We start from the raw sequence: 25,901 nt of genomic DNA on the forward strand, positions 1-25,901 counted from the left end.
GACGCGTTTTCACGTTTAAAAAAAAAAAAAAAAAAGTGAGGGATAGAGTGGGAGGCATAGCGAAGAAACGCCGCAACCGGAGTGCCTAGGGAAGCCGTTTATGGAGATGCAGTACTGTGAATGAGTGAGGGAGACAGTGGACGCATCGCATAAGGGGAGGGATATACCATATGAGGGACCGGTAACAGTCACTCTGAGAAGAGAGACCGTCCGTGGAGCAGAGAACCCACAGGGTATCCCGACAAATAGCCAAGTCCATGTCAAGGAAACACGCTCCGATTAACTGATCTCATAAAGCAGGGCCAGAGGGATACCCAGACACGCTCATAGTTATTCAGATAAAAGTGGAGAAAGGAATTAACATCTGTTGAGCTCCCACTAGTGCCAGGCCCTTTAAATGCTTGGAAGGAAGGCCCAGAGTTGGAGGCAAAACCGCAGGAGAGGTGTGAACCTGGGCCAAGGGAGACTTACCTTCAGGGGGCCCCTACATAAGCATGCACACAGGAGGAGGCACACAGTTGTGCACAGCTTGAGGAGTACATGAGCTCACATGATAGTGTACATGTAAACAGCAGGAGAGACTCAGAAATGAGCATGCCCTCAGGATGGCACTCACAGAATTGAGTGGACACATGGATGTACATTCCAGGACATATGAGTTACCCACCAGAGAAGCATAGGCGAAAAACACTCAGACTCGGGGGTGGAGGGAGGAGTGCATGCACAGGGAGAAAGATACTTTTCCTACACACCATGAAGTCTCAGGGAAAGAGGGTCTCATGTATGACTGGGAAGTCACACAGCAATAGGAATGCGAGGAAATACAAGAAATAAAAACTGCATGTGTCAGTAGCTACTCGCAGACAGGTGCATCTGCAGGGAAGAGACCAGCACCAGCATGGAGTGGGAGGCCCATCTCGGGGAAGCCAGATAGGCAGGCAGAGGGACACAGGGGCAGACACTGGAGAGAAACTCAGCCCTGCAAGATGGAGAGATAAGCTTGCCTGTTCCAAGAGGAGGGTGTGGGAAGGAATGACAGTGGGAAGAAGGTAGGTCAGGGTATGTAAAGAGAAAAACACTGGAGAGGAAGAGGCCAGCAGGAGGAGGCCAACCTCCAGTCAGAAACAGACCCAGGGAGCAGATAAAGACTGACACACAGGGGTGGGGAGAGGCATCTCTGGGGACAGTAGGTCAACCAGCCACCTTGGGGGGACAACTGGCATACTGTACAGCTGATCACAACAAGATTGACAGACACCCGGAAGAGGTGGGTGAGGAGGCCCGCACAGGGAAGGGATGGTACCCAGGGAGAGAGAGGTGGCAGAGAAGCCCCCAGTGCTCACTGAGAATGCTGTTTGTTTTTCTCCCTTCATTTCTGCCTCCTGCACCTTAGTGTTTACGTGCTTGGGATTAAAGTTGGAATGCTTGGATTCTAAAAGCTCCACATATATACCACTGTCTTAAGAAACAGCAGATCAAAAATTCTTCCTCTTCCAACCCACCACTTAGTTCTTGATTTTTTTTAAGTTATATTTATTTATTTTTACAGTCAAAGGTACCAAAGTCAATGGCTTTCCTTGGTCCTGACTACTTCTGTTGCCTATTAATATCATTACCATCTGTTTCCATCTCTGTGCATGCAAATTAATGTATCTAGTCAATCTGTACAGAGGCAGAGAAGGGAAAGGGAGAAGACTTTTCCAACTCCCTCTACCCTTCTGAGTTGGACCCAGGTAGATTGAGACAATCCGTGGATTCCTTTTCTTCTAAAAGTTGGTAGTAGAAGCAGTACTATGCAGGGAGAGGAGGAAGAAATAAGCTGACTTGGCCGTTGTAGTTGGACACTGCCTTGTTTCTGACTTAACCAGTTCCTGTCCCCAGGCCTCACTGTCACTTTGGCCACAGAAACACTTCTTAAGGGGCTTGGAAAAGCAGGATTTGGGGTGAGACTGTTAACTTCAGACAGCTGAAAAGTGGGAAGAGACAGAAGAAAAAGAAATGAGGTACTGTTGGAACTTACTACAGTATCCTCTGGTGTGTTCAGCCAAGTCTCCCACAATGTGTCCTCAGTGTCCCACCTCCTGACTAGGGCCAGACCACGGCTCCCCCATCAACACGGTAAAGTTGCCAGCAGTGGGCATATGGCCGAGCTTTTCTCCTCCAGTAGAAGGATACATACTTGGTCTTTTACGCTTTCACTTTCCACCCTTATCAAATTAGGGCTCCTAACTTTAAATTGTAGCTGCGTTTGGAAAAATGTTGGAATGCATTGGCTAGTCAGGGAGAAGTTTCTATTCTCTCCTGGGGAGGGGGGCAGGATGGCTTTAACTTCTCATATAAAACTGCTCCTACCATTCCTGTGCTTAGATAGGAAGGTGCTTGATGCTTGACAAGTGGCCTCCAAGTGGCTTTGGCCCATGCAATGTTATGACTCCTCTTCTGATGACTTTCTAAGAGCCAGAAATTTCAACAGGTTAATTTCCTAAATTAAGCATCAGAGAGTTATTTTTATCTAGATTATTTTGTCCATTGGATTTACTGTCCTAAATTAATCCACTTGACCTAAGACTTCAGGGAGGTAAATTTAAGAATTTTAGGAAACTATGACTTAGGCTAAATACAGATGTTCTTTAGATATAATTGAGCAAGTATCTGAACTTATTAGAGTTCATGGAAACAGAATCTTTTAATTAGAAACAATTCCTCACTGTTTTGAAAGACAAACAAACCTAATTGACCTTCATTACTCAAGTTTTCTATTTTTAGAGAAGAAATGAGGAAAGCTAACTTGGGAACCTTTTAAACAGAGATTGGGGTGCGGGATAGAGACATTGTGATTCCAGGAATGGGAGTTATAGTTGGAGTAAATATCTTCTAAAAGTTGTTTTCCACTCAGTTTGAATACAGAGACAGTTTCAAGTTGATTATATATATAAAAAAGTGTTAACTGGAAAGTTATTTTCATGGTTTGCAGAATGAACTCAGAATACTTACACAGATATTTAGTATATATTGCAAAACTACTTTTTTTTTCCTATAGATAGGTTATTTTGAATGAAGGTACAGGTTACTAAATAAAAATCACATATTACAACTTTATAGTCATTCTAAACTGATGTCTGAATTTGTGGTCTATATAAGCCTCACATATTTTAAATGAGCATATGTTACTGTAATTACATATTTCTCCCAAATGTATCCTAAAACTATTTCAAATTAAACCTCAAAATTCTAAAATTTATTTTAGCCAATTCCTTCAGTAATTTGTAGCTGGCTTTATTTTGACATTTGAGTAACTCATTTGGTAGTAACAAAAATCTTATCAAAATTTTGTTTTCAGATTCTCTTTTTGCTGAGCCTGTTGATTTTTTTTTAATGTTTACTCAAAGTTTCAAAGGTGGTGGCTCAAATAATACTGTCATGTTTATCCAACTATTACATAAAAAGTCTTGCATAGATGCATCTGGAAGCAGGGGCCATTCATTCTCTATGCCTGGAGATGAGAAAGGAGATGACTTTAAGAAGGATTCTGTTAACACATTCTCTTGCCAACTCCAATTATTGGCTTTAAATTTCCCTGCTTTGATTAGTGTCTTCTAGGAAAATGGTAGTGTTTTGAAAATTTGTACAAATATACTTACGTTTAATTTTGCATGAGGAATTCAGTCTCTTTCAGTATTACTAGATACTGTTATTTCCAGTCAAAGCATAAAGTCTTATGTAAACCTCTAAAGTTACTGTTCTTCACAATAGCTCCCTTTAATGTGTTCTGTGATCTTATAAAATCACCGATCCCACAGGTCATGGAGTAGGAGATATCCTCTCCTTTCCTTTCTTTTTACCTCGTGAACATATCAGCATTTGACTCATTGTGGTTTAAGGCACAAAAAGACTCATACCTTACTTTTTCCTATCTCTTCGTTTTTGTGCCTGCCCTCAAACAATTTTGAGTGTGTACATGTGTGTTCAATAATCTGCTTTTACAAATACAGAAGACCCTGTTCTCCTTAAGGCACCACTCAAGCATCCAGACCTGCCAGCACAGAGCTGCCACTGCTGCTGACATGTTTACTAAGTAAAACAATGAGGTTTGCCTTAGCAGATTCCTTTTGTTGCAGTTTTTAAATATAGCCAGTTTTAATTAAAATAAGTTAATCTTATTGACTTTAACTTAGACCCATCTTCAGGCTGAACTTGATATTAAAATGCTTTTTATCAAGTAAAGTCAAGTTTGTGCCCCCTTTTGCAATAAGTGTTTGAAAAGTTTTTTCAGCTGATCAGGTGTTCAGTGCAAAGAAGGGTGCTCCTCCTAGTGAAAAGCAGTAGCCAGATTGCCTAAAGAGATAGACAGGGAACCTTGGCACCAGCACTGAGAGGAGAAAGAAAGAACATATGTGAAGGATTGGAACATGTTCAACAAAAGAATTTAAAAGGAAAGGGGTGTAAAATTCTCGGAATGATTTACAGGAAAGCTTATCAAGGACAGTCACCAGATCCAACTTTTCCATTTGCTCCATTTGCACTTGTGAAAAACTATGGAAGCTGTGCACATAGCGCTTATTAGGTAATTTGTGATAAAGCCGGCAAAGTGAGAAAAATGAGAATTTCAGGAGAACCACTGCTGGGTCATTTTTAACAACTTGCTGTGACTACAGAGAGGCTCAGGACCGTGGCACCAGAGTTCAGCCCAGTTATTTGCCAGTTTGAGTCAAATGTATTTGGAGTATTTGAGAAGATGTCCCTAAAATGTGATGATATGGGCATTTCTTCATGTAAGGTGAGCTGAGTTTTAGAATAAAGAAAAGAGCATGTATATAACCACAGCACATTTGACTCTCCTGCATACCTCAGCTCCATAGGACATTTCCCATGACTTAATGCAAAAATCTAGAAAAGCAGGTCTGGAGTAGAATACAGTAAATTAATGACTGTGTCTCTACAGCCAAATTGAAGCTGAAAAACATGGCATAAATCAGGTCAGATTTATGGAGAATTGCTTTCTTGTCTTTCCCTCCCTCCCTTCCTTTCAATTTATCTACCTATCTAACCATTTTGGTTGTGGCATTATGGCACTTTAGAGCCACGTTAAATCTTTAGGAAGAACTGGTTTAAGGGCTTCCACTAATATTTTGCCAGCAAAGGCCAAACCTGGAATCTCATGGCTAGCAATTTAATATAGGATATAAAAAGAGAGAATCTTATTAATTAGACTATATGCTCCGTAAAGATCCATGAATCAAATTAGCACCTTGAATTGAACTCAGTAGTCAGAGCATTTGCTACTAGTTCAATAATAACTAGGTTGTTAGACAAAGAGCATAAGTTTCTTTCTTGTTGGGGATCCTATATGTTATTGGTCTAAAAAACATCTTTGGGTTTTAGGATTTTAACAGGCAGAGACTAGATGGGGGGAATCACATCTCCAGCAGAAGGAATGGCACAGGAAAGGAAAGGACAGCAGTAGAAAAGCTAAGGCAGGCTTTGAGAATTGCAAGGAAGACCCTTGTTCCACTTAACCTCGAGTGTTGGAGAAAATATAGTTGGATTTAAGAGGAAAGGGAGACTGGAGCAGGTTGGAGTTTATTCTCTCAAAACTGGAGAGACACTGAGTAGAAATTTAAGGTGATTTGAGCTAATGCTTTAGGATTATACTGGCCTCAGTGTGCATGATGAGTATAAGATGAATCTGGAAGGCAGTAGACAAGTTAGGAGGAAGTATGTGGTCCAGGTCAGAGATGAGTGGGATCTAAACTGATGCTAGTGAGAGACAAGACATTACAGATGAATAGAATCTATAGAACTCAATAACAGATTTTAAAGGAACAGGGTTAAATGGAAATTTCTAGCCATCAGCACTAGGAGGGGTACCCTTAGTAAAAAAAAAGGGAAATCAGAAGCTATTGGGAGGGTGGGGTGGGGTGGGGGAGATAAAGTACCATTTTAGTGGATGTTCACTCAGTCTGTTGTTTGGTGACTAGACTTAGGTTTGATTAGATGTTTTATATTTGAGAAGTATATTTGGGTCTGAGGCTAGACTAGAACAATGCCATATTATTTACATGTCTCAAACTTTTCCATTTGGATGGAAATTTTGGGGATTGGTAATGTTTTGGGGGAAGTTGAAATTATTAGGTGGAAGAAATTTTGGTTTTGAACAGGGATTTTCAAATTTTGCTCGGATTTTTATAGGCTTCCCTTATCCAATAACGTTCTCTATAAATTGCACTTAAGACTGTCGTAGAGTACAGATGATATGAAAATTGAATTTGATTTTAACGTGAAGATCATACTTTCCATGGTTTCTGTCCCAAGTGATTATTGAAACATTAAGTAACTCTCTACAATGTGCCTGGATTTACATTTCAAGCATCATTTTTAAAAGATTCCTAAAGGCCTTGCAAGGGTCAGTGTTTTCACTTCCAGATTACTTTCATTTCTGTTTTGGTGTTTTGATTCTCTTTTTTTTGTTTGACAGTTTGTGAAAAACAAACCAAAAAATAATCATGAGTACATGAAACTTCTGTTATACATATACATTGTCATGGACTAGTTATGGGCACTTGGTTCATGGTCCATGGAGATAACCTTAGCTAGAAGACTTTTCCCATGAAGAGTGAGCTTGTTCAAGTGTGGAGCCAGGCATGAACTTTCAAATAAGATTCTTTGAGATACTTTAGGATCTAAATATGCTTACTTGTAAATTTACATGTTAGCAGATTTTTAAAAGACATTTACTTAGTATCATGGCTTTTGGTTTTCATTGTTGGAAACCATGATGCCTCAGATAGCCAGAAAACACATCCATGTGGTAAAAACTCAGTTGAGTGTCTTGAGATGTATTTTTCTTTAATAAAAGACTAAGAGGTAGGAACAGGAATTATACCTATAACTGTCAAATATGCATTTATTCATTTAGCCAGTGTTTGTTTATCTTCTGATATGTGCCAGGCATAGTACTAGGCACTGTATATATAAAGTTGAATAAGTCAGGGATGGTCCAGAAAGTGCTCGTACCTTAGTAGAAACAAGCAGACATAATACATACATACATACATACATACATACATACATATATACAATAAAGTCTCTGTGCAAGGGGACACCTAAAGAGAGGATTATGTTTGAGGATATGTCTGAGAAATAGTGTCTGCTTTTTCATCTCCCATCCTCTGTTCAGCCCACTCCAGCTGGGTTGTGTCCATCACATCCCTGAGATTGCACCTGACTAGGTCCCTTGTTGTCAAATCTAGTGGTCATCTCTCTGTTCCTGTCTTACCTGACCTCAGCATCATGCCATCCAGTTGACTACTCCTTCCTGCTAGAAACACTTTCCTGATTTTCCTCCCACTTCCCTGGCCATTCTTTGTCAGTCTCCTCTGCTGATTATCCGCTGCTTGACTGGCCTCTGAAAGGTGGAGGTCCCAGTTCCCTTCTCTTTATCTATTCACTTCCCTAGGTGAGCTCATCTAGTCCTGTGGATTTAAATGTCATCTATATGTTAACGACCTCCAAATATTTATCTCCAGCTCTGACCTTCCTCCATTTCCAGGCACTAATTTTCAACACCTGATCTCTTTATCAAAGTTTAATAGGTTATCTAAACTTAACAGACCCAAACACAATTCCTTTTTTTTAAACATCTTTATTGGAGTATAATTGCTTTATAATGGTGTATTAGTTTCTGCTTTATAACAAAGTGAATCAGCTATGCATATACAAATATCCCCATATCTCCTCCCTCTTGCGTCTCCCTCTCACCCTCCCCCCACCCCACCCCTCTAAGTGGTCACAAAGCACCTAGCTGATCTCCCTGTGCTATGTGGCTGCTTCCCACTAGCTATCTATTTTACATTTGGTAGTGTATGTATGTCCATGCCACTCTCACTTCATCCCAGCTTACCCTTCCCCCTCCCCGTGTCCTCAAGTCCATTCAGTCCATTCTCTACATCTGCGTCTTTATTCCTGTCCTGCCCCTACGTTCTTCAGACCTTTTTTTTTTTTTTTAGATTCCATATATATGTGTTAGCATACGGTATTTGTTTTTCTCTTTGACTTACTTCACTCTGTATGAGAGTCTCTAGGTCCATCCACCTCACTACAAATAACTCAATTTTGTTTCTTTTTATGGCTGAGTAATATTCCATTGTATATATGTACCACATCTTCTTTACGCATTCATCTGTCGATGGACACTTAGGTTGCTTCCATGTCCTGGCTATTGTAAATAGTGCTGCAGTGAACATTGTGGTACATGACTCTTTGAATTATGGTTTTCTCAGAGTATATGCCTGGTAGTGGGATTGCTGGTTCATATGGTAGTTCTATTCTTAGTTTTTTAAGGAACCTCCATACTGATCTCCATAGTGGCTGTATCAATTTACATTCCCACCAACAATGCAAGAGGGTTCCCTTTTCTCCACACCCTCTCCAGCATTTATTGTTTGTAGATTTTTTGATGATGACCATTCTGACCGGTGTGAGGTGATACCTCATTGTATTTTTGATTTGCATTTCTCAAATGATTAGTGATGTTGAGCATTCTTTCATGTGTTTGTTGGCAATCTGTATATCTTCTTTGGAGAAATGTCTATTTAGGTCTTCTGCCCATTTTTGGATTGGGTTGTTTGTTTTTTTGATATTGAGCTGCATGAGCTGCTTGTAAATTTTGGAGATTAATCCTTTGTCAGTTTTTAATGAAAAATGTTAACACAAATATTTATATATGTTCCTTTACTATACATGGTCCTTACAGAAAAAAAAAACAAAACTGTTTTTTTTAGTTTTTATTTAATCAGAAGCTGAACCTTGGAAATTATAATGATTTTATAAAATTCATTTTCTTTGGAAACAAAATGCCAGAAGAATTGAATGAGCATTTAAGTGCTTTTCATGTTCAGCCCTAGGAGGTAACCTGTTACAGAGGCAAGATAAGGAAAGGGTACTGTATTTGAAATTCAGAAGTCTGGATTTGAGGTCCAACTCTGCTAACCACTAGCTTGGTGATTCTGAGCAATGAACTTTGCCTGTTGGAGACTCGTTTATCTCCCTCTGAAATGGGGGATGATGATGTCTTCCTACCACCCACGGCTGGTTTTAGGAGGCCTCACTTGAGACTGTGGATATAAAAATACTCTGTACATTACAAAACTATGTAAACAAAAACAAGTTATCGTTTTTGTTGAGGAATCAAGCAATACAGATAGAACTCTAAGCATATCAGGAGGTTAGGTTCTAAATTCAGGTCATGAAGCAAAAGATTGGATAGAGCCCACGAGCCACAACTACTGAAGCCCGCATGCCTAGAGCCTGTGCTCTGCAACAAGTGAAGCCACCACAGTGAGAAGCCTGCACACTGCAATGAAGAGTAGCCCCTGCTCACCGCAACTAGAGAAAGCCCGTGTGCAGCAATAAAGACCCCATGCAGCCAAAACTAAATAAATAAATTTATATTAAAAAAAAATTACTCTTGAGAATCCGTAAGTTGATGTAAAGCATAGTGGTATTGTTTTGTCCATACAACCCAGAATAGTAATCTATAAAGTATATAATGCATATAGTTGTATACCGCATATATAAAGAGAACATAGCCAAAGTGATTTTATAATACTTTTTCTATCATAATGTAGATAAATACTTGTAAGTTAAATATGTGTTAGACTCTTTTGTATCATAACAACTAGGAGTAAGAAAACCTATGAAAGAAATACACCCCCAGTGTAGTGGTACGACAGACACAGGCATCTGGAAAAAACAATAGCTAATGGTAGCTAAAGTGGGTTCAGAGTTAGCAAAATGGTGGCAGCAGTGTTTTGTTTGGTGAGAAAAAGGTTTAACATTTTAAAATTTGAGTCGTTTCTCAGCTGGGCATTCATTCCCCAGGTACTCGCCACGGCCCTGTTGCTTTACACCCAGTCTCTTTCACATTTACCTGCATTGGGTCCTTAAACTCATTGAGTCTTTGATTTCTGATTTATCTAAAACAAGGCCTAGCTGAGGAAATTAATCTTAAGCTTGAATGTTAAGTGATTAGTATGGATTGGCAAAATAGTGTTTGGGAAGGTATGCCAGGTTGAAAGAACAGATAAATAGGAGGTAGAAATAGAGAGGAAATTGTTTACAAAACAAACAGACTGAAAAAGGTTAACACTGCTTAGCCACAGTTGGGAAGTAGAAGATGAAATTGGTTGGTCCTATAGTTGGACTGTCTGCTTTCTACGTGGAGGAGTTTGTTTTGCTTTGATAGAACCCACTGCAGGCTATGTTACATGCTGAGGGTGGTATCTGAGAAAGCTTCTGCTAGCTATTTGAATGAGTAGCCATTTGGAAGGAATTGAAGGAAGGGAGGAAGGCCTTTGTCTAGGTGCTTGGTGATAGGGACCTGAAACAGGCTAGGAGCTTTCAAAGTAAAGACTAAGCTTAATATGAGGGAGTCTGGGGCAGACAGGCCCCAGATGATGATTGAGAGCCCTGAGCCACCTTTGCTTCTTTTGTGCATATGTGCGCATGTACACCTGATATTCAAGCTTTCATCACATTTTATCATTCTTTCTTGGGAAGGTCTGCTCATTCCACCATCTCCTGTTTGCTCCAGACGAAGCCATACTAATTTAGGCCTTTATCACTAGAGTGTTCCTAAATAAAACATTCCCTGGAGCTGGTGTCTAATCCTTTTCCCTAGCCCCAATTGATCTCTGTCTTTCTTACACATGACTGAAAGAGCTGCTTTCCGTGAAACACTTCATTCTTTCAGCAGCTCACTTTCTTATTCCAAAAATCAGAAGAGCCTCCAGTTGTTTATCATGTCAAAGACAAGACTTAAAGGCCATCCCTAAAGGGGTAATGGAAGGGATTAGGATAGGGTTATTTCACAGGGTGATGAACCTTTAGAAATTATGAGGTCTGAAATTTAAATTACTGTCCTATTTATTCTGTAGTGGATAGAAGCTAAAACTGAAGACAAATTTTGAGGTCAAGGATAGATTAGCCAGGGATCACCAGGTCCAATTCTCATCCTTTATGTTATGTTTCACGTGTGAAAAGACCTGCCGTCTGCCTGCACAGTACCCATTCCTGTCTCCTTGCTTTTTTGCTTAGGACACTCCATCTCCCTGGAGTTTGTCTTTTCAAAATTGCTACTCAAGAGCCATCTTTTCCATGAGCCTTTTCTCTTTTCTAGTATCTCTTCTAACCCATACTTTTCTTCTTTGTGAGAATCCTTACTGCACCTCCCAGCAGTACTTAGCCTAGTACAATATTTAATCGTTTTCAAATGTTCTCCAACTAAAATGCGAACTCTGGCATAAAGGAGCAAGTGCCCATGGATCTACCATAACAGATGTGTGTGGAGCCCAAGATGGTAGAAGGAAAACAGCATGGCAAAACAGGAAGATTGAGTCCTAGATTCTGGTCCTAGCTTAGTTATTAATGGGACGCATGGCCCATTGTGGTTAAGGGTGGGGGGTGGGGCTGGGCACCAACTGGAGTACCTCTGGACCTGGTATTCTGTGATTCTAGCAGTGTGCGATTGCCTAATAGAATGCGGTGAGGGGAGAGGGAGAAGAGGCTGTGCGTTAAACTTAAGGTTGTGAGCCTGGAGAACCAACAAGATAGAAGCACCCTTGCCAGAAAGTAGGAAAGAGGTGCCAGTTTGGCGAGGGGCGGAGGTGGTTTAGTGTTTGCCAATTTTACTGTCATTGAGAGTTTCTAATGCAGAATGTCCTAGGCTGTGATAAGTTGCAAGTTGCAGAGAGATGCCAAGTTGAGGAATAGGGAAGAGATTCAGAGTCATCACCAAATAGGCAAGGTGAGCCTCCAGGGGAGACTGGATCTAGAAAGAGGAAAGTGAAAGGCATGATCAAAGAGCTAGGAGGAGTGGTTTCTCCAGGTGACATCCAGTGAAGAAGTGAGCAATTTGAAAATTGAGGAAAGTTAGCATTTGTTTGGCCAAGAAGAATTGATGAACTTGATAGAGAAGTTCAAATTCCAGTGGTGAGCTGAAGATAACCTTCCTGCAAGGAGTCAGAGAGGAAAGTGTAACCAGCCTCAGAGGAGATGTTCAGTGTTTGTGATTTGAAGAGAGAGCAGGAGGCAGGGCTGATTGAAATATTCTGAAAGCTAGAACCTCCACCTGTCTTACCTAAATTGTAGTGCCACCTACTTACACACAAAGCGGGCCTCCCCAGGGCTTCTGCACGCAAGCTACCATTACTTCAGGTAGAGGTTTAGCTATGGAAGGTAGGTTTGGGTGAGGTTTTCTCCCTCTAAGGAAATTCAAGTTAGCGTTAATCTATATTTTATATTTTCATAAAACACTGTGAATTAGAATGAATCACTATGAAAAATTGTTACCTACTTCTCCCACACCAAGAAATAAATTTTGTCACCCAGTAGTGCTTTGATTCTGCTGACAAGTCTAAAGTTAAATAATCTTTTTATGGTGGTAGAACAATGATAATAGTATCTATTATGTTTTCTTCAAGAAGATGTTTATCCATTTTTATAAATAATAATAGAATGGTTAATGCTACCACTTGATTTTATATTCAGATGATCTGTCTTTTAAAGTACTTATCCTTTCCTTATTTCTCTTTAGTTTATTGTAATCCTGATTAGTAAACTTTTAAATCTGTAGAGAAGTTTTGGGAAGTACCTGGTAAGTAGTAGTTAATGTGCAGTGGCTGAGGGAGGGGCATATGGGTGCCTCTGTATTTTTCTTTAAGGTAGAGTTGAGACCAGAAACCACTGCTTTTGTTTTTGTGCATTGGGTTTGGATATGAGGGTATGAAGAATAGTTTACAGGCTGATGTGTTACTATTAAAATGTTACCCAAATCTGATTTCCCCATGAATTTCTGTTAGCAGTTTGGAAAAGCGTTCCAGTAGTGGTGAACCGGTCCCATACTGGTGACTTTAGGTACAGGAAATCATGCCTGAGACTCTGGTAGATATTTACAGTTTCAGCTTTTGTTCTAAATACACAACTCTATGAGAAAATATAAAAATTATGAACAGGACAAAGCTCATAATGAAACAAAACATTGTTCTAGAAATTATATTCTCCTGGTGAGAAGCTTGTGAGAAGATTGGTAACCTGTTTGACCCTCAACTAAAAACTAATCTCTGGTAAAATGTGAGAAAATGGAAACCACAGTTCATTCTCAAATATTTTAATTTTATATTTCTAGCGTCCTCTTAAGAGTTTTGCAAAGTTTCTTTGACTATCTCTTGCTTTCCCCTACCTTTTTAAAAAACATATCAAGAAACTAAGCCATAATACTTTTTCATGTAAAATTGAATTAGTACACTGATCATTTTTTGCCAAATCATGTCAGTCATTTTCAAAAACGTGATTAGCTACACTGCCAAAAGATACGTTCGGTTGTGTATTCAGAGAAATGTCAGCAGTGCAGTATCATTTATCAAGGCATCTTAATATAATGATATATAAACCTAAGTATGTAATGAAAAGGTTTTCACAGACTATAGCACTGACCAAGTGCATAGGTTTAGAGTTTAATCATTTAGTTCCATGTCCCAGTAACCAAGGTTGATGTGTTTGTTTCTTATGTTTCTTTTAATAGAATTTAATTCCTTTTCGACCTTCAATTCAGTTCCAAGGGCTCCAAGGGGTGAGTACTCTTATTGTTTTAGCAAGAAAATCTAATCTTACACATTATTATATTTACGTCTTAAAATTTGTTTTCACCTGTGCCTCTTAATATAATGTCACTCATATTTTGTGAACTTTGTAACTAAATGTAAATTTATGACACCTTTAAGACTTGAATTATCTTCTTGATTTAGTTAAGTAATTCAGGTATAGATATTGAGAGTAGTTTTTTCCACGTCATAGATAATTGATTTTTTAACCTTTTTATTGAAGTGTAACATACATCATAGTATTATGAGATTATATTTTGTTTACCACAATTAAGTAACCATAAAGAATTATTAATTTCAGGCAAGTTATGATTATGTGATTGTTGTTAATATTAACAAACTTCTGCTGTCTATGGACTTTAATACTAGGAAATGAAATGTATATATAGAAAATTGAATTTTTCTAGTACACAGAATAAACAAAGTATTGTCTATTTTATTGCTGGATTTAAAAGTATAATAAATGATAACTCCTAATAAAATGCACCTATGAATTTTGTATTTGTAATAGATGATAAACTTTTCAGGAGTAGCGTCAATATTATTTCATAATTATTACTATTACTATTTAATATTAATTAAATAGACTCAGTCATTCCTTCATTTAAATTAATATGCATTTCTGAATTTGTCTCTATATACTGTCTACAGTATGGAGATTTGGAATATCTGTAAATGGATTTTAGAGCTCTAGAGAAAAGGCAGCCTGAGGGGGGAAGATCATATTCCTATTTATTATAAATCTATACACTTGTGAATTTTTGTTTATGTCACAAAATGTAAAAATTCAATGTGAATAAATACAGTCTTTCTAAACTTTATAACTTGAAAACATTTCAAGAGTCAGGAGATTAATTGTATCATTCAACACCAACTAAGAGTACTTCTAAATCTTGTGGAATGTTAACTTGAAGGAGATGTTTGTGTGTGGATGTCAGAGGTTTGCTTCTACATGATAGCTTTACAATGAAGTCCTTTTTTTTCTCTCCCCAGTAACTGAGTGTTCATGAATGGGATCCTAAATGGAACAAGCATTCTTCTGAATTTTGTTTCATAGCTTTTTAGATAGTCTCTAGCGCATGCTGATACTATTTTTGAGGTATTAGTGTCAGTTGTTTACGTGAGGCTTCTTGAATTTTCTTACAAATTTTAATGGCATCAACAATATCTGAAGGGATGTTCGAGAGGCAGGCCTGACTTCTTGAGCTCAGCAGGGCTACCCATTTCAGTAAAGGGTTATCTGGGAAGAGAGGGCAGTACCCAGAGGAGAAGAGTGGGGTTTGAGCTGCTTTTCCCTCACTAGCAGCTGACACCTTGTTTGGTGTCTGCTTCTTCCCTCTTCCCTTAATTCTTTCATTCTCCCAGTTGGGACGTGGAGGCCAGGGAAATGCAAGTGAAGGACATTTTCTTAGGAGGCAGTAGGCTAGACTGAATAATGAGGAACCAGTATGTGCAGGCTTCCAAGCTCTTGATGCAGAAACATGTAGCTTTTAGCAGTCTTAGAAGGAATATGATTTTCTGTAGCATACCAGTTACCCCCAGGCCCTAGGTACCTTTACAAAGCAGGCAGTTTCTGTTTGAAACCTTGGACCTCCCTTTCTGAAATCTCCTACGTACCTCCCCCAAACTTTCCTATCTCTGTGTCCAAGCTTCCCCAGTTTATCTTTGCAAGCTCCATTCTCTCTTCCTACTCTATTCTTTGTTTGAATATAGTTCACTGATAAAAGTAATTTAGATATAAATGACTGATAGGTGTAAATCTTAATGGGTGTTTGAATTTTAACAGATAAGCTTTTTAACCAAATGAATGGTTATTGGAGTTGGGAGAGTATGAATGCAGAGAGAGGAGGGAGTGCTGCAGGATGAGAGCTATAGGATACTTGGCCCTACCTTGCTTATTCTGCATTCTGTCTTCTCCATCCCCTCACCCCCCACCACAGTCCCCTTTTTATTATTCTAACTGGGAACAAAATATATGGACTCAGCATTGTTTCAGAGCCTGCAGCTGCATTCCATCCACCCCTCCCCCCCCTTCTCTTTGCAGCGCTCTCACCAGCCCTTTGGGACTTAGTAAAAACAAAGAGTCATTACTGGGGAGAGAGTGGGTTGGCACAGCCCACAGGGAATACACAGAGCCACAAATGTGAGGGTCTTCTGTACAGTGTTCCTCTGTTTTTCTTGAGAGCCACGATAATTTAACATTGCCGGTGCTGATTGCTTTAAAAACTATCTGAAGAAGTATACTTACAGAGTTTTCCTACGTGGAAAATGTTTAGGACTTTAAATTGGAAGGTTTTAATTTAGATTTCCCACAAAAGAGTTTTTCTCAATGAGAAATTTTAGTTGTCTTTTAATATAGTGTTTCAGATACTTTGAAAGTTTCTCTAGAAAGAATGTGGCAAGTCTAACAAATTTACAGGTTTTACATCAAATGTGATTGAAAATATACATTAACTATCATGATAGTGTCCTATATAGACATATTTGAAATACAACTGAAATATTGTTAAAATATCATTTCAAAAGTGAACATTTAGTGTTAAGATTATTTCCTCTTTCCCTGATGCTAAGCACTGCATGTTTATGCTGTTCCTTGTTACTAATTATAGGATTTTTCCCCCCTCTATAATGTCTTTAGAAGGTCAGAATTTGGGTCTTGGCTGGTCAACTTTTAAGCATATTTACTTTTGTGCCTGAACACGTTCTCTTTTTCTTTTTTTTATAAATTCATTTATTTTATTTATTTATTATTTTTGGCTGCGTTGGGTCTTTGTTGCTGTGTGCGGACTTTCTCTAGTTGCGGCGAGCGTGGCCTACTCTTTGTTGCGGTGTGCGGGCTTCTCATTGTGGTGGTTTCTCTTGTTGTGGAGCATGGGCTCTGGGTGCGCGGGCTTCAGTAGTTGTGGCACGTGGGCTCAGTAGTTGTGGCACGCGGGCTCTAGAGTGCAGGCTCAGTAGTTGTGGCGCATAGGCTTAGTTGCTCCGCGGCATGTGGGATCTTCCCGGACAGGGCTCGAACCCTTGTCCCCTGCATTGGCAGGCGGATTCTTAACCACTGCACTACCAGGGAAGCCCTGAACACGTTCTCTTAAATTGAAGTTTTCTTCTAAAAAAAAATGCAGACTGGACCATTAAAGTATAGCAATATGCTCTTAAAGAGTGAACATTCTGAGAATCATTGATTACCTGGATTTTTATCATCACAGTTGGGCAGCAGCTTCTATAGCATAAAAAATGAAAATTTGTCTTTCACACTTCATCTCACCCTTTTCCCTTAGTGGAAAAGCATAGTCAGGAAATTGAATGGTCGTTGAAGGCATTTTATGGATTCTGAAAAGATGAGGAAGTATCTATAGGAACAGTTAATTGTGTTTTCAAAACTGATGAATATCAGGAGCTGAATACATCAGCCAAAAATACCTTGTTGATTTTTAAGAGTATGGCTCAACCAATTATCCTTGCAGTTCTAATCCATACCTAGGATACTCATAACTAAAGGTGTACTAGGATTGTACATTTTTATAGACCATTCTAATTGAATAGAAAAGGTAGCTGGTAAGATTCACATGGCTACAGTATTGAGGTGTTCAAGTTATAACATTCAGAGGGGTGTAATGGTATAATGCACATGGTTTACAAAAGCTGCATCTTTATTGTTGAGCAAGCTTTATCCAAATCACGGTAGTTCTGTCTCATATTTCACTGGATACCGAAAATGTGGCAGGTGAAAATTTTCCAAAAATGTGTGTTTCAGTAAAATTTTAAAAACTAATTACTCTTGAGCTTCCCTGGTGGCGCAGTGGTTGAGAGTCCGCCTGCCGATGCAGGGGACATGGGTTCGTGCCCTGGTCCGGGAAGATCCCACATGCCGCGGAGCGGCTGGGCCCGTGAGCCATGGCCGCTGAGCCTGCGCGTCCGGAGGCTGTGCTCCACAACGGGAGAGGCCACAACAGTGAGAGGCCCGCGTACCGCAAAAAAAAAAACAAAAAAAAACTAATTACTCTTTATTTTTATGTTTGTTGAAAGTTTCTTATCTAAAGACACACAGCTGATGCAGACTCAGCTGTAACTACTGTCTAGGTCTTCACTCTGCCAGGGAAAATTCTCCCCACTATACCACACAGCTGTAAAAGGAGAAGTATTGGAAGTAAGTTAACTCAGTATTTTCAAGTAATGGCAGTTGTTACTGATGCAGTTATCTACTAACATAATTACTCAATAAACTATAAAGAGGTGCCTAATCAGTGAGTGTGCTAATAGGTTTATTGTTCTGTTTGTTTCTTATTTATTGCACAAACATTCTTTTAGCCCTTACTGGTGCCAAGTACTTTGCTGAGTGCTTTGTGTGCAAAGATACAGGGATGGGTAAGACATGGGCTGTGCCCTCAGGGAACTCAGAATCTGACAAACATATATAGACTAATACTCAGGAAAGAATTAATAATGTAGGGCTTATCCAGAACCCTCCTTTCAGAACTTCTATAGATACAGGAGACTCTCAGAAACAAGGCTTATGTATTTCTGATTGGTATGAATCGGGGTTTTAAACAAAGGTTTCGGTAGATGCAAAATATTATATCCTGGAAATAGGTATGTAAAATTCCAGAAGGTCTGTTAAAATTTATGGACACACTCATACACAAAAAGGTAGATCTGTGATATGTTTATAATTCAGATAAAATCTGAAATGGCAAAGTTTTCAACAGCAAATAATGGCCACATCTGTTGGCCTGTGTCAGCCTTGCAGAGTGGACTTGCCTGTGGCATCAGCGACTCATGCAGGGAATGATTGTCCCAGGGCAGTGAGAAATAATGTTAACTTTGTCACAGTAAATAGGATTCCAGACCTCAGTATTAACTCAGTATATGTTATGAGAATGTTGTTCCACAATTCTCTCTAATTTAATTGCTCACTTCAGACTCAGCAATCTCAGAGGCTTTAAAAAATAGAAGTTTGCTTTGCATATGTAATTTAGAAATTAACTTTAAGATGAGGACAGAAAATATTGTCTATAAGTACCATGTTATGTCTCCTGTGAAATACTGAGTAACACACATTTTTCTAAGAATGAGCAAGGAACAGCCAGTCAAGCAGCTTTTAAATGTACGCCTTCCAAAAAGGCACACTGACCTTCTGAAGATGAAATCAGCATTTAACTGCTAACTTTAAAGGCTTGAATAGTGTTAAAATTTTTGCAGTAGAGCCATTAACTCTAAAGAACAGAGTTGGATTTTCTTTTTTTTTTTCTTAACTTCCAAACTTAGCAAAGCATTCAGAAATATTTTGTTAATTATTTATTTTCCTTTTGGGGGGCTGGAGAGAAGATTGGGTTTGAAAAACTAAATTATACAGTATTTGAAATTAGTAGCCAATTTCAACCCACCTGAAAATACTTCCCACAGACTACCCTTCTCTAATCTACTTGATACTCAGGAAGCAAAGATAACTATCTGCTTGAAACAGCAGCAGAGATAAAAATAAATCCCCAGCACTGTCATTCCTTCTTAGATGATATGCCTGCACTCTGCTTTCCCCTGCTGTTTTTGGTTTGGCTAGTCCACTGGTTTTGCCAACGGTTGTGTTTAGTCAGTCTGCTCAAAGGTTGCTGACTAACAGCTACCTTTATACACTCAGCTCTGAAAGTAGTTAATACTACAAAGGTGTTAAAATTAAATCCTTTTATGGCAGTTCTGTTTTAATTCTTTTAATATTACAGTGGTTAACATGTGTGGATAACATATTTGCATTGAATTATAACCCATTAACCACATGTTAATTTATTAAGGTATTAATACAATGGTAAATTACCCAATTTGAAAGAAATATTTAACTTTGATATATATCAAAGTTTATATAATTTTTTATGTATATAGTATAATATACAGTGTGTGTGTGTGTATATATATATATATATATATGTAAAATATCATATTTGGCCAGTGGTATGGACTGACATTCTGGAAACTCCTATTATCTCAAACAATAACTGAATAATAGTTTGAAGCTATTGACCAACTTCTCTATTTTAGGTTGCCACCCACCTCTGCTCTCCTTTTCTTTCTGGATAAGAATTACCTGTGGGGTTTCTAAATAAAAAAGAGTAGAGAGCTAAGTTCACAAATCATGGCCAGGTACCACTACAGACACCAGTGACATAAAGGAGACGTGCAGAATGGTGAGGGTGGGAGGGTGACTTTGTATGGTTGTGTTGCCTGAGGAAGCTATCTCAGTGTATACCACACAGGCTCCAGTGTGGGCCACAGCAGGACAAGCGTCCCAAAGCACGATCATAAAGGAGTTGAAGACTAAATCATCCTGCTCTGTCCTTCACCAAACTGCAGTCACTTTGGAAAGCAGCCATTGGAACTATGATTGAAATCTGAATTTGCTACAAATACCATTAACTGCCTTCTTAGCGGTCAGTTAAGCTTAATATCTTCATTCAACAAGCGTTTGTGAATATTTGCACTGTACCAAGCACCACGGTAGACAGTGTTTGGACAAAGGTAAATAGGACCTTGAAATTCCAGCTCTTGTTCCTGACACCATCTGTTTGTCAATAAAATCTGAATCTGATGGTTTTGCCTTTTTGTTTCCCACCAAAAACTGAAACTTGTGAAATTCAGTTGTTTATGTTACAGACATTGTCACTTAACAGCACTCACTTATTTAAGCTTGGAAAATAATAATCTTTAACCATTTTATAACACTTATGGTTCTTATAACTAACCCACCCCTAAATTTGAGCCACAAGCAGTATGTAAATATCTTTTGACTTTTTACTATGTGCAAGGCCTTATCCTTATAAGAGCTTTATTAAAGAGGTTATAAGAGCTCTATTAAAAAGAAAATTCAAAATTTAAAGCAGGAAAAACAATTTAGCAGAATATGTCCAAGCCGCAGATCTTACTTCAAACAATATTTAACACAACAAAATTACTATATGTTGTTGATTCCAAGGCTTGTTTTCTTTTTAACATTTAACGTCTTTGGAATTAGAATATATCTCATTATCAACAGCATCTTAGTACTGTGTCATAGTTTGTCAGCATTTTATATTATGCAATGGTACATAGTCATACAGTTGCTGGCAGCTTAACTACAGCAATGCAGTGGAAGTATTTAGAGAGTTTCTATATCCTGCAATAAGATTTTATCTAACTAGAATCTTTTCAAAAGTTTTCTTTCCTGACCCCACCCTTGACTGGTTTGCTTTTTAGCTCCATATGTTAGATAATCTGGAGAATTTATAGGGAAGGTAAATTTTTATAACTATTTTTGTGATTAAAACTGGAAGGAACAAGAGTATGAAATTAAAATGTTCTCAAATTTGTTTTTAGGCTAAAAACCTTATAAAAGTAATTTGTTTTGAAAACAAGTTTAGAAGAAAAGAGTTTTACTGACTTAAAAGACTTAAAAAGCTCATAGACATGCTTTGAGGCTAATGAATTTGCCCTTATCAGGCTAGGAATTTTCAAATCTCTCTAATTGGTCTTATACTTTGTACTGTATTTACCAGAAATGCACAGTCATCTATTATTTTGCTTATAGATTCCAACTTTTTTCAATAAGTATAACTAAAATTTATTGAATATTTATTATGTGCTAAGAATCCTATACTAAGCACTTTATATATATTATTCTCATTTAATCCTCACAGGGATGTCATGAAGCAGATATTCCTGTTCTGCTAGTGTGTTAACTATGGCTCTGAAGTTAAACCACTTGTAAAAGCTCACACAATTAGTGAGTAAAGGAGCCAGCACACAAACCTGGGCATCTAGTTCCAGAGCCTGTTTTCATCACTACACTGATTTACCTGCCTATAATAAATGTTCAATGGGCATTTTATTCTGACATTCGTACGAACATTTGTTGAGTATCTCCCCAGCTAGCAAGAGGAAGCAGGACAGTCAGGGAGGTCTCAGAGAGGTGGTAAGCAAGTGTGGCAAAAGTTGCCACCTTCTTAAGGAGCTTGAATTTCACCTTGGAGATCAGTGCTTCTTATCTATAAAGTCTCCCTGGGGGTCTATGATGAGGTCTGGAAGTCTGGCTTTTAAAATTTTTCCCCCTAGATTTCATTATAATAGCTAGGTTCACTATAATTAAGAATATGATAAGAATATGCACTTATGTAGGTATGTACACATTCTCTTCTCAGGAGAAGGTTCATAATTTTCATCATTTTCTGAAGGGGACCACTGACTACAGTAGATTCTTTCAAACACATTTAGTAACAAGTCAGAGTAAGAAAAAACATTTTACATTGTGACCCTTTACAGATATCAGTGTACACATCACACAGCTAAAATAAGTTTCACAGCACAGTATTTATCCTTTGCCAGTATACTCTGACATTTTCTATTTCAATTTAAAAGAATCCTGATCACAATCCACTAAAATAATGTCATAACCTTCCAATGGGTCACAGTCTGTGCTTTAAAAAACACTACAGGAGATGACCATCTTTTTTTTTTTTAATTTTAGAAATTTTAGCCAGGGAGTCATGTGATCAGATTTGCATTTTAACGTGTTTATCCAGTAGCTACCTTAACTTAGTTATTCCTTCTGTATGGGGAGAAAGGAAATAGCGGAGTTGAGGATGGCACCATATTTATGATGAGCATTTGGTTGGATGGTGAGGCCATTATTCAAGATCTAAAATAGATGAAAGAACAGACTGAGGCAGAACTCATGGGGTGTTTAGTTTGGGACATGATGTCCATGAGGTGTTCAGATAATAACTCCATACCTTGTTCTATCAAGATGGAGCTGTCCAGGAGACATTGGTATTGGGAGATTTGGAACAAAAGGAGTTTCAAGAAACTGCTCCAAAGGACATTTTATAGTATTTAATTATACTTGGCAGTCCAGTAGTGAGAAGAAAAAAAGTGTATTTATAGTGGAATTCTGTTATAAAGCTCTATTTAAAGACTTCTAAGAATACTGGTTTAGTTGTGAATACTTATGAGTGTTGATACTTTTTACTTCTTAACATTTAGGAGATTTGAAGCCCTTTTTGCCAAATTTTGTTCACACTAGTTAAGAACAATAGCAGGCTAATAGAGATAAACAGTGGCATATTGATTTAGTGGAAGAGTACACAACAGTGAAAAGCAGTGACTTAGAGCTCTGTGCAATATGGCAGTGAAAACTCTGGGTAGAAGACTATATATGTATGGTATGACACCGTTTTTTATAAAATTTAACAACAGGCGAAGTCAAACAATATATTGTGTGGGTACACACGTGATAAAATTATTAAAAACAATAAAGGAATGATAATCACAAAAATTAGAATAGTTGTTATCTCTGGTAGAGAAAGGCAGGTAGAAGAGATAGGAGAGGAGCAATGGGTAGATATATTATTGCTAATGTTAAGTTGGACAGTGAATTCACAGGTGTTCACTATGTCGTCAAGCTTCATAACAGGCTATATTGATTTTGAAGAAATAAATGTTACATAAAGTTCTCGTTATCATTAACTTTAAATATAATAATATAAATATATATACTTGTATATTTATAATCTGTCATCTTTATGGATTAAATGAGAAAAACCAGAACATATTTCAATAGATGCCAAAATGGCATTTGATAAAAATTCAATATTAAATCTGGATTAAAACTTTAGTTAAGTAGGGAATAGAAAGAAGAATTCTTTCTTAACATGATGAAAATTATCTTTATCTAATAGCCAGTTAGCATACTTAATAATTAGACAACAGAAATATAAATATCCTTTTATTTATTTATTTGCTTGTTTGTTTGTTTTTATTTTTGGCTGTGTTGGGTCTTCGTTGCTGCGCATGGGCTTTTTCTAGTTGAGGCAAGCGGGGGCTACTCTTTTTTGCAGTGCGCAGACTTCTCATTGTCGTGGCTTCTCTTGTTGCAGAGCGCGGGCTCTAGAGTGCAGGCTCAGTAGTTGTGGCACGTGGGCTTAGCTGCTCCGCGGCACGTGGGATCTTCCTGGGCCAGGGATCGAACCTGTGTCCCCTGCATTGGCAGGTGGATTCTTACCTACTGTGCCACCAGGGAAGCCCAGAAATATCCTTTTTAATGTTAGCAATAAAATACACATGGCCACTCTCATCTCTGTAGTTTAATATTGTTTGGAGAATGCTCATTAATGTAATGAAAAAGAAAATTAACTAAAAGCTATGGATAATAGATAAGTGGGGGCAAATTTGCCAGTATGTGCAGATAAACCAAGTGAAAAACTATAAAAACTTACAGTATTTCCTTCAGTAAGGTGGTCAGTTCAGAAATAACTGTTTAAAAACCACTGGCTTAATAGTGGTAGGGTGGAGTGAAGAGGAGTTTCTTTTAAAATGGGAGAAATAGCAGAATATTTATAAACTGATGGGAGTCATCCAGTAGAAAGCAAAAGTTGATATGAGAAAGAGCAAGACTTGCTGGAGCAATGTCCTCGAGTAGGTTGGAGAGATGGGGTCTAATTGCTCAGAGGAGAGATTGGCTTTAGATACGAGCAAAGGAAGTTCTTGTATGGTAGCTAGTGGGAAGGTATGTATATGGGTGCAGATTTTGAAATTCTTATTGTTTGTTAAACCATTTCTTTAGCCGTATCTCAAACCTAAAGTCAAAACACCTAGGCCAAAGTCTTATCTTAGAGGTTAGCAAAGTGGCACACAGAAAGTGCCCAATAAGTGATATATATAATTTTTAAAAATCACTGGCCTCCCTAAGCACTAGCAATTAGGAGTTTCAGTGTAAAAATGATCTCATCTATGGTAGCAACAAAAAATTATAAAATACCAAATATTAAGTGTAGTCAAGTTATTCTGTCTAAAGAGCTGTAATACTTTCCTGATGGGTATAAGAGAATATATAAGTGGTAAATGGCAAGACTGTCCATGGATTTAGGTTGGAAACTTTTGCAGTTGTCATTTCTTCTTCCTAATTAATAATAAGATATTATATATACCATTATAATAATTTTAAAAATAAATACACAAACACAAATAGAAATCTGCAAAAGAAAATGAAATGCTATACACCAGAATGTCATTGCTTTACTAATTACCCTACTAATGAGATAGATTTGTTTATCTATATTTCCTAATTGTTCCTAATATTTCCTAATAAACATAAAAGAAATGTTTTGAGATGCCAAGTTTAAATATGTCAAGAATCTAGGAGAAAGGCTGAATATTCAAGGTTTCAAAACAGGTTGACAAAAAGAGAAAGCAGGTCTCAAAGTTATCTGTACCTAGACACCAGCTAAATATCTTTCTAGTCAACTACTTAATGAGTTGCTTTGTCATCTATCAGTGGAGAAAAAAAGTTTTCTCCCCTCTGTGATCTGTCTCCCCAGCGGAAGGAAGGTAAAGGCAGAGTTCCTGGTATTATCAAGAACATGGGAGAAGAGGCCACTTTCCTTTCTGAGTTAACAGTTGACATTTTGGAACAGTGGTCTTGTGAAGTGTCCTGCTTTATTGCTTCAGGCAATAAAACTCAGAATGCAATAGAGAATGATTAAAGATAGCTAAATTGGGCTCACAGTGTTAGAGGGTTGGTACTTAATTAAGCAGCCATAGGAAGAGGGCAATCTTTTATAGAACTTAAAAAGTTGAGAGTGTCTAGTAATCACTCAGTAAGTTATATTGGGGATATCTTATTTTAGAGTGAGAATGTAAGGCATAGCCGTATTTATGAATATAGTAATATTCTACTAATCAATACTAAGAAATTCTTTCTTAATACTAATCTGAATGCATTTTAGTTTTCTCTTAATCTCATTGTATTAGTAATTCATTAAAGTCAGTTTTCACAGATTAGGAAGGAGGGACAGGAACTTGAGGTGTTCCATTTCCACTGAACAGTAAGATGATGCTGACATATTTCCACAGCTGTTTAAACGTTTTGTATTTGGCTGTAAAGAAAAACTTTCTACTAGGGATGCTTGGTGTTTTGTTTTACTTTTTCAGGAAGATAGTGTTCTGTTCCTTCCTTAGAGAACTTGAAAAATAAGATAATTGTGAATCCAGGATTAATTTTGGATAAAGTCTTAAACTTTACAATTTCAGAATCTGTAACATACATATATATATATATATATATAACTTTTTTCAAAAATATTTAAGGCGATTGAGTCATGAGGAGCCAAATGTCTCATGAAACCTAGTGATATGGTTATCTTTTTAAAGGGGCAATGCAATGAATTATTGCCAAGAGGATAAAATGTTTTGCTACCTTGTATAGTTTCATTGTTCTAGAGGGAC

The 25,901-nt window shown here is 37.9% G+C and overlaps 2 protein-coding genes across 4 annotated transcripts in view; one reads left to right on the forward strand and one right to left on the reverse strand.

Annotated features, from left to right (window-relative positions):
- Positions 1-25,901, reverse strand: part of RHOBTB3 (Rho related BTB domain containing 3) — a 975,233-nt gene that overhangs the window by 749,429 nt on the left and 199,903 nt on the right. The window lies entirely within an intron of this gene.
- Positions 1-25,901, forward strand: part of ELL2 (elongation factor for RNA polymerase II 2) — a 71,117-nt gene that overhangs the window by 1,491 nt on the left and 43,725 nt on the right. For 2 of the 3 annotated variants that reach the window (XM_004263518.2, XM_049707073.1), the window contains exon 2: positions 13,580-13,627. In XM_004263518.2, the coding sequence (XP_004263566.1) occupies positions 13,580-13,627 (48 nt within the window). Of the gene's footprint in view, positions 1-13,579; positions 13,628-17,684; positions 17,806-25,901 lie in introns of those variants that run through there. The other variant, XM_033400865.2, reaches the window with a different exon arrangement.

The sequence above is a fragment of the Orcinus orca genome, chromosome 3 (assembly GCF_937001465.1).
Source record: "Orcinus orca chromosome 3, mOrcOrc1.1, whole genome shotgun sequence".
NCBI classification, from domain to species: Eukaryota; Metazoa; Chordata; class Mammalia; order Artiodactyla; family Delphinidae; genus Orcinus; species Orcinus orca.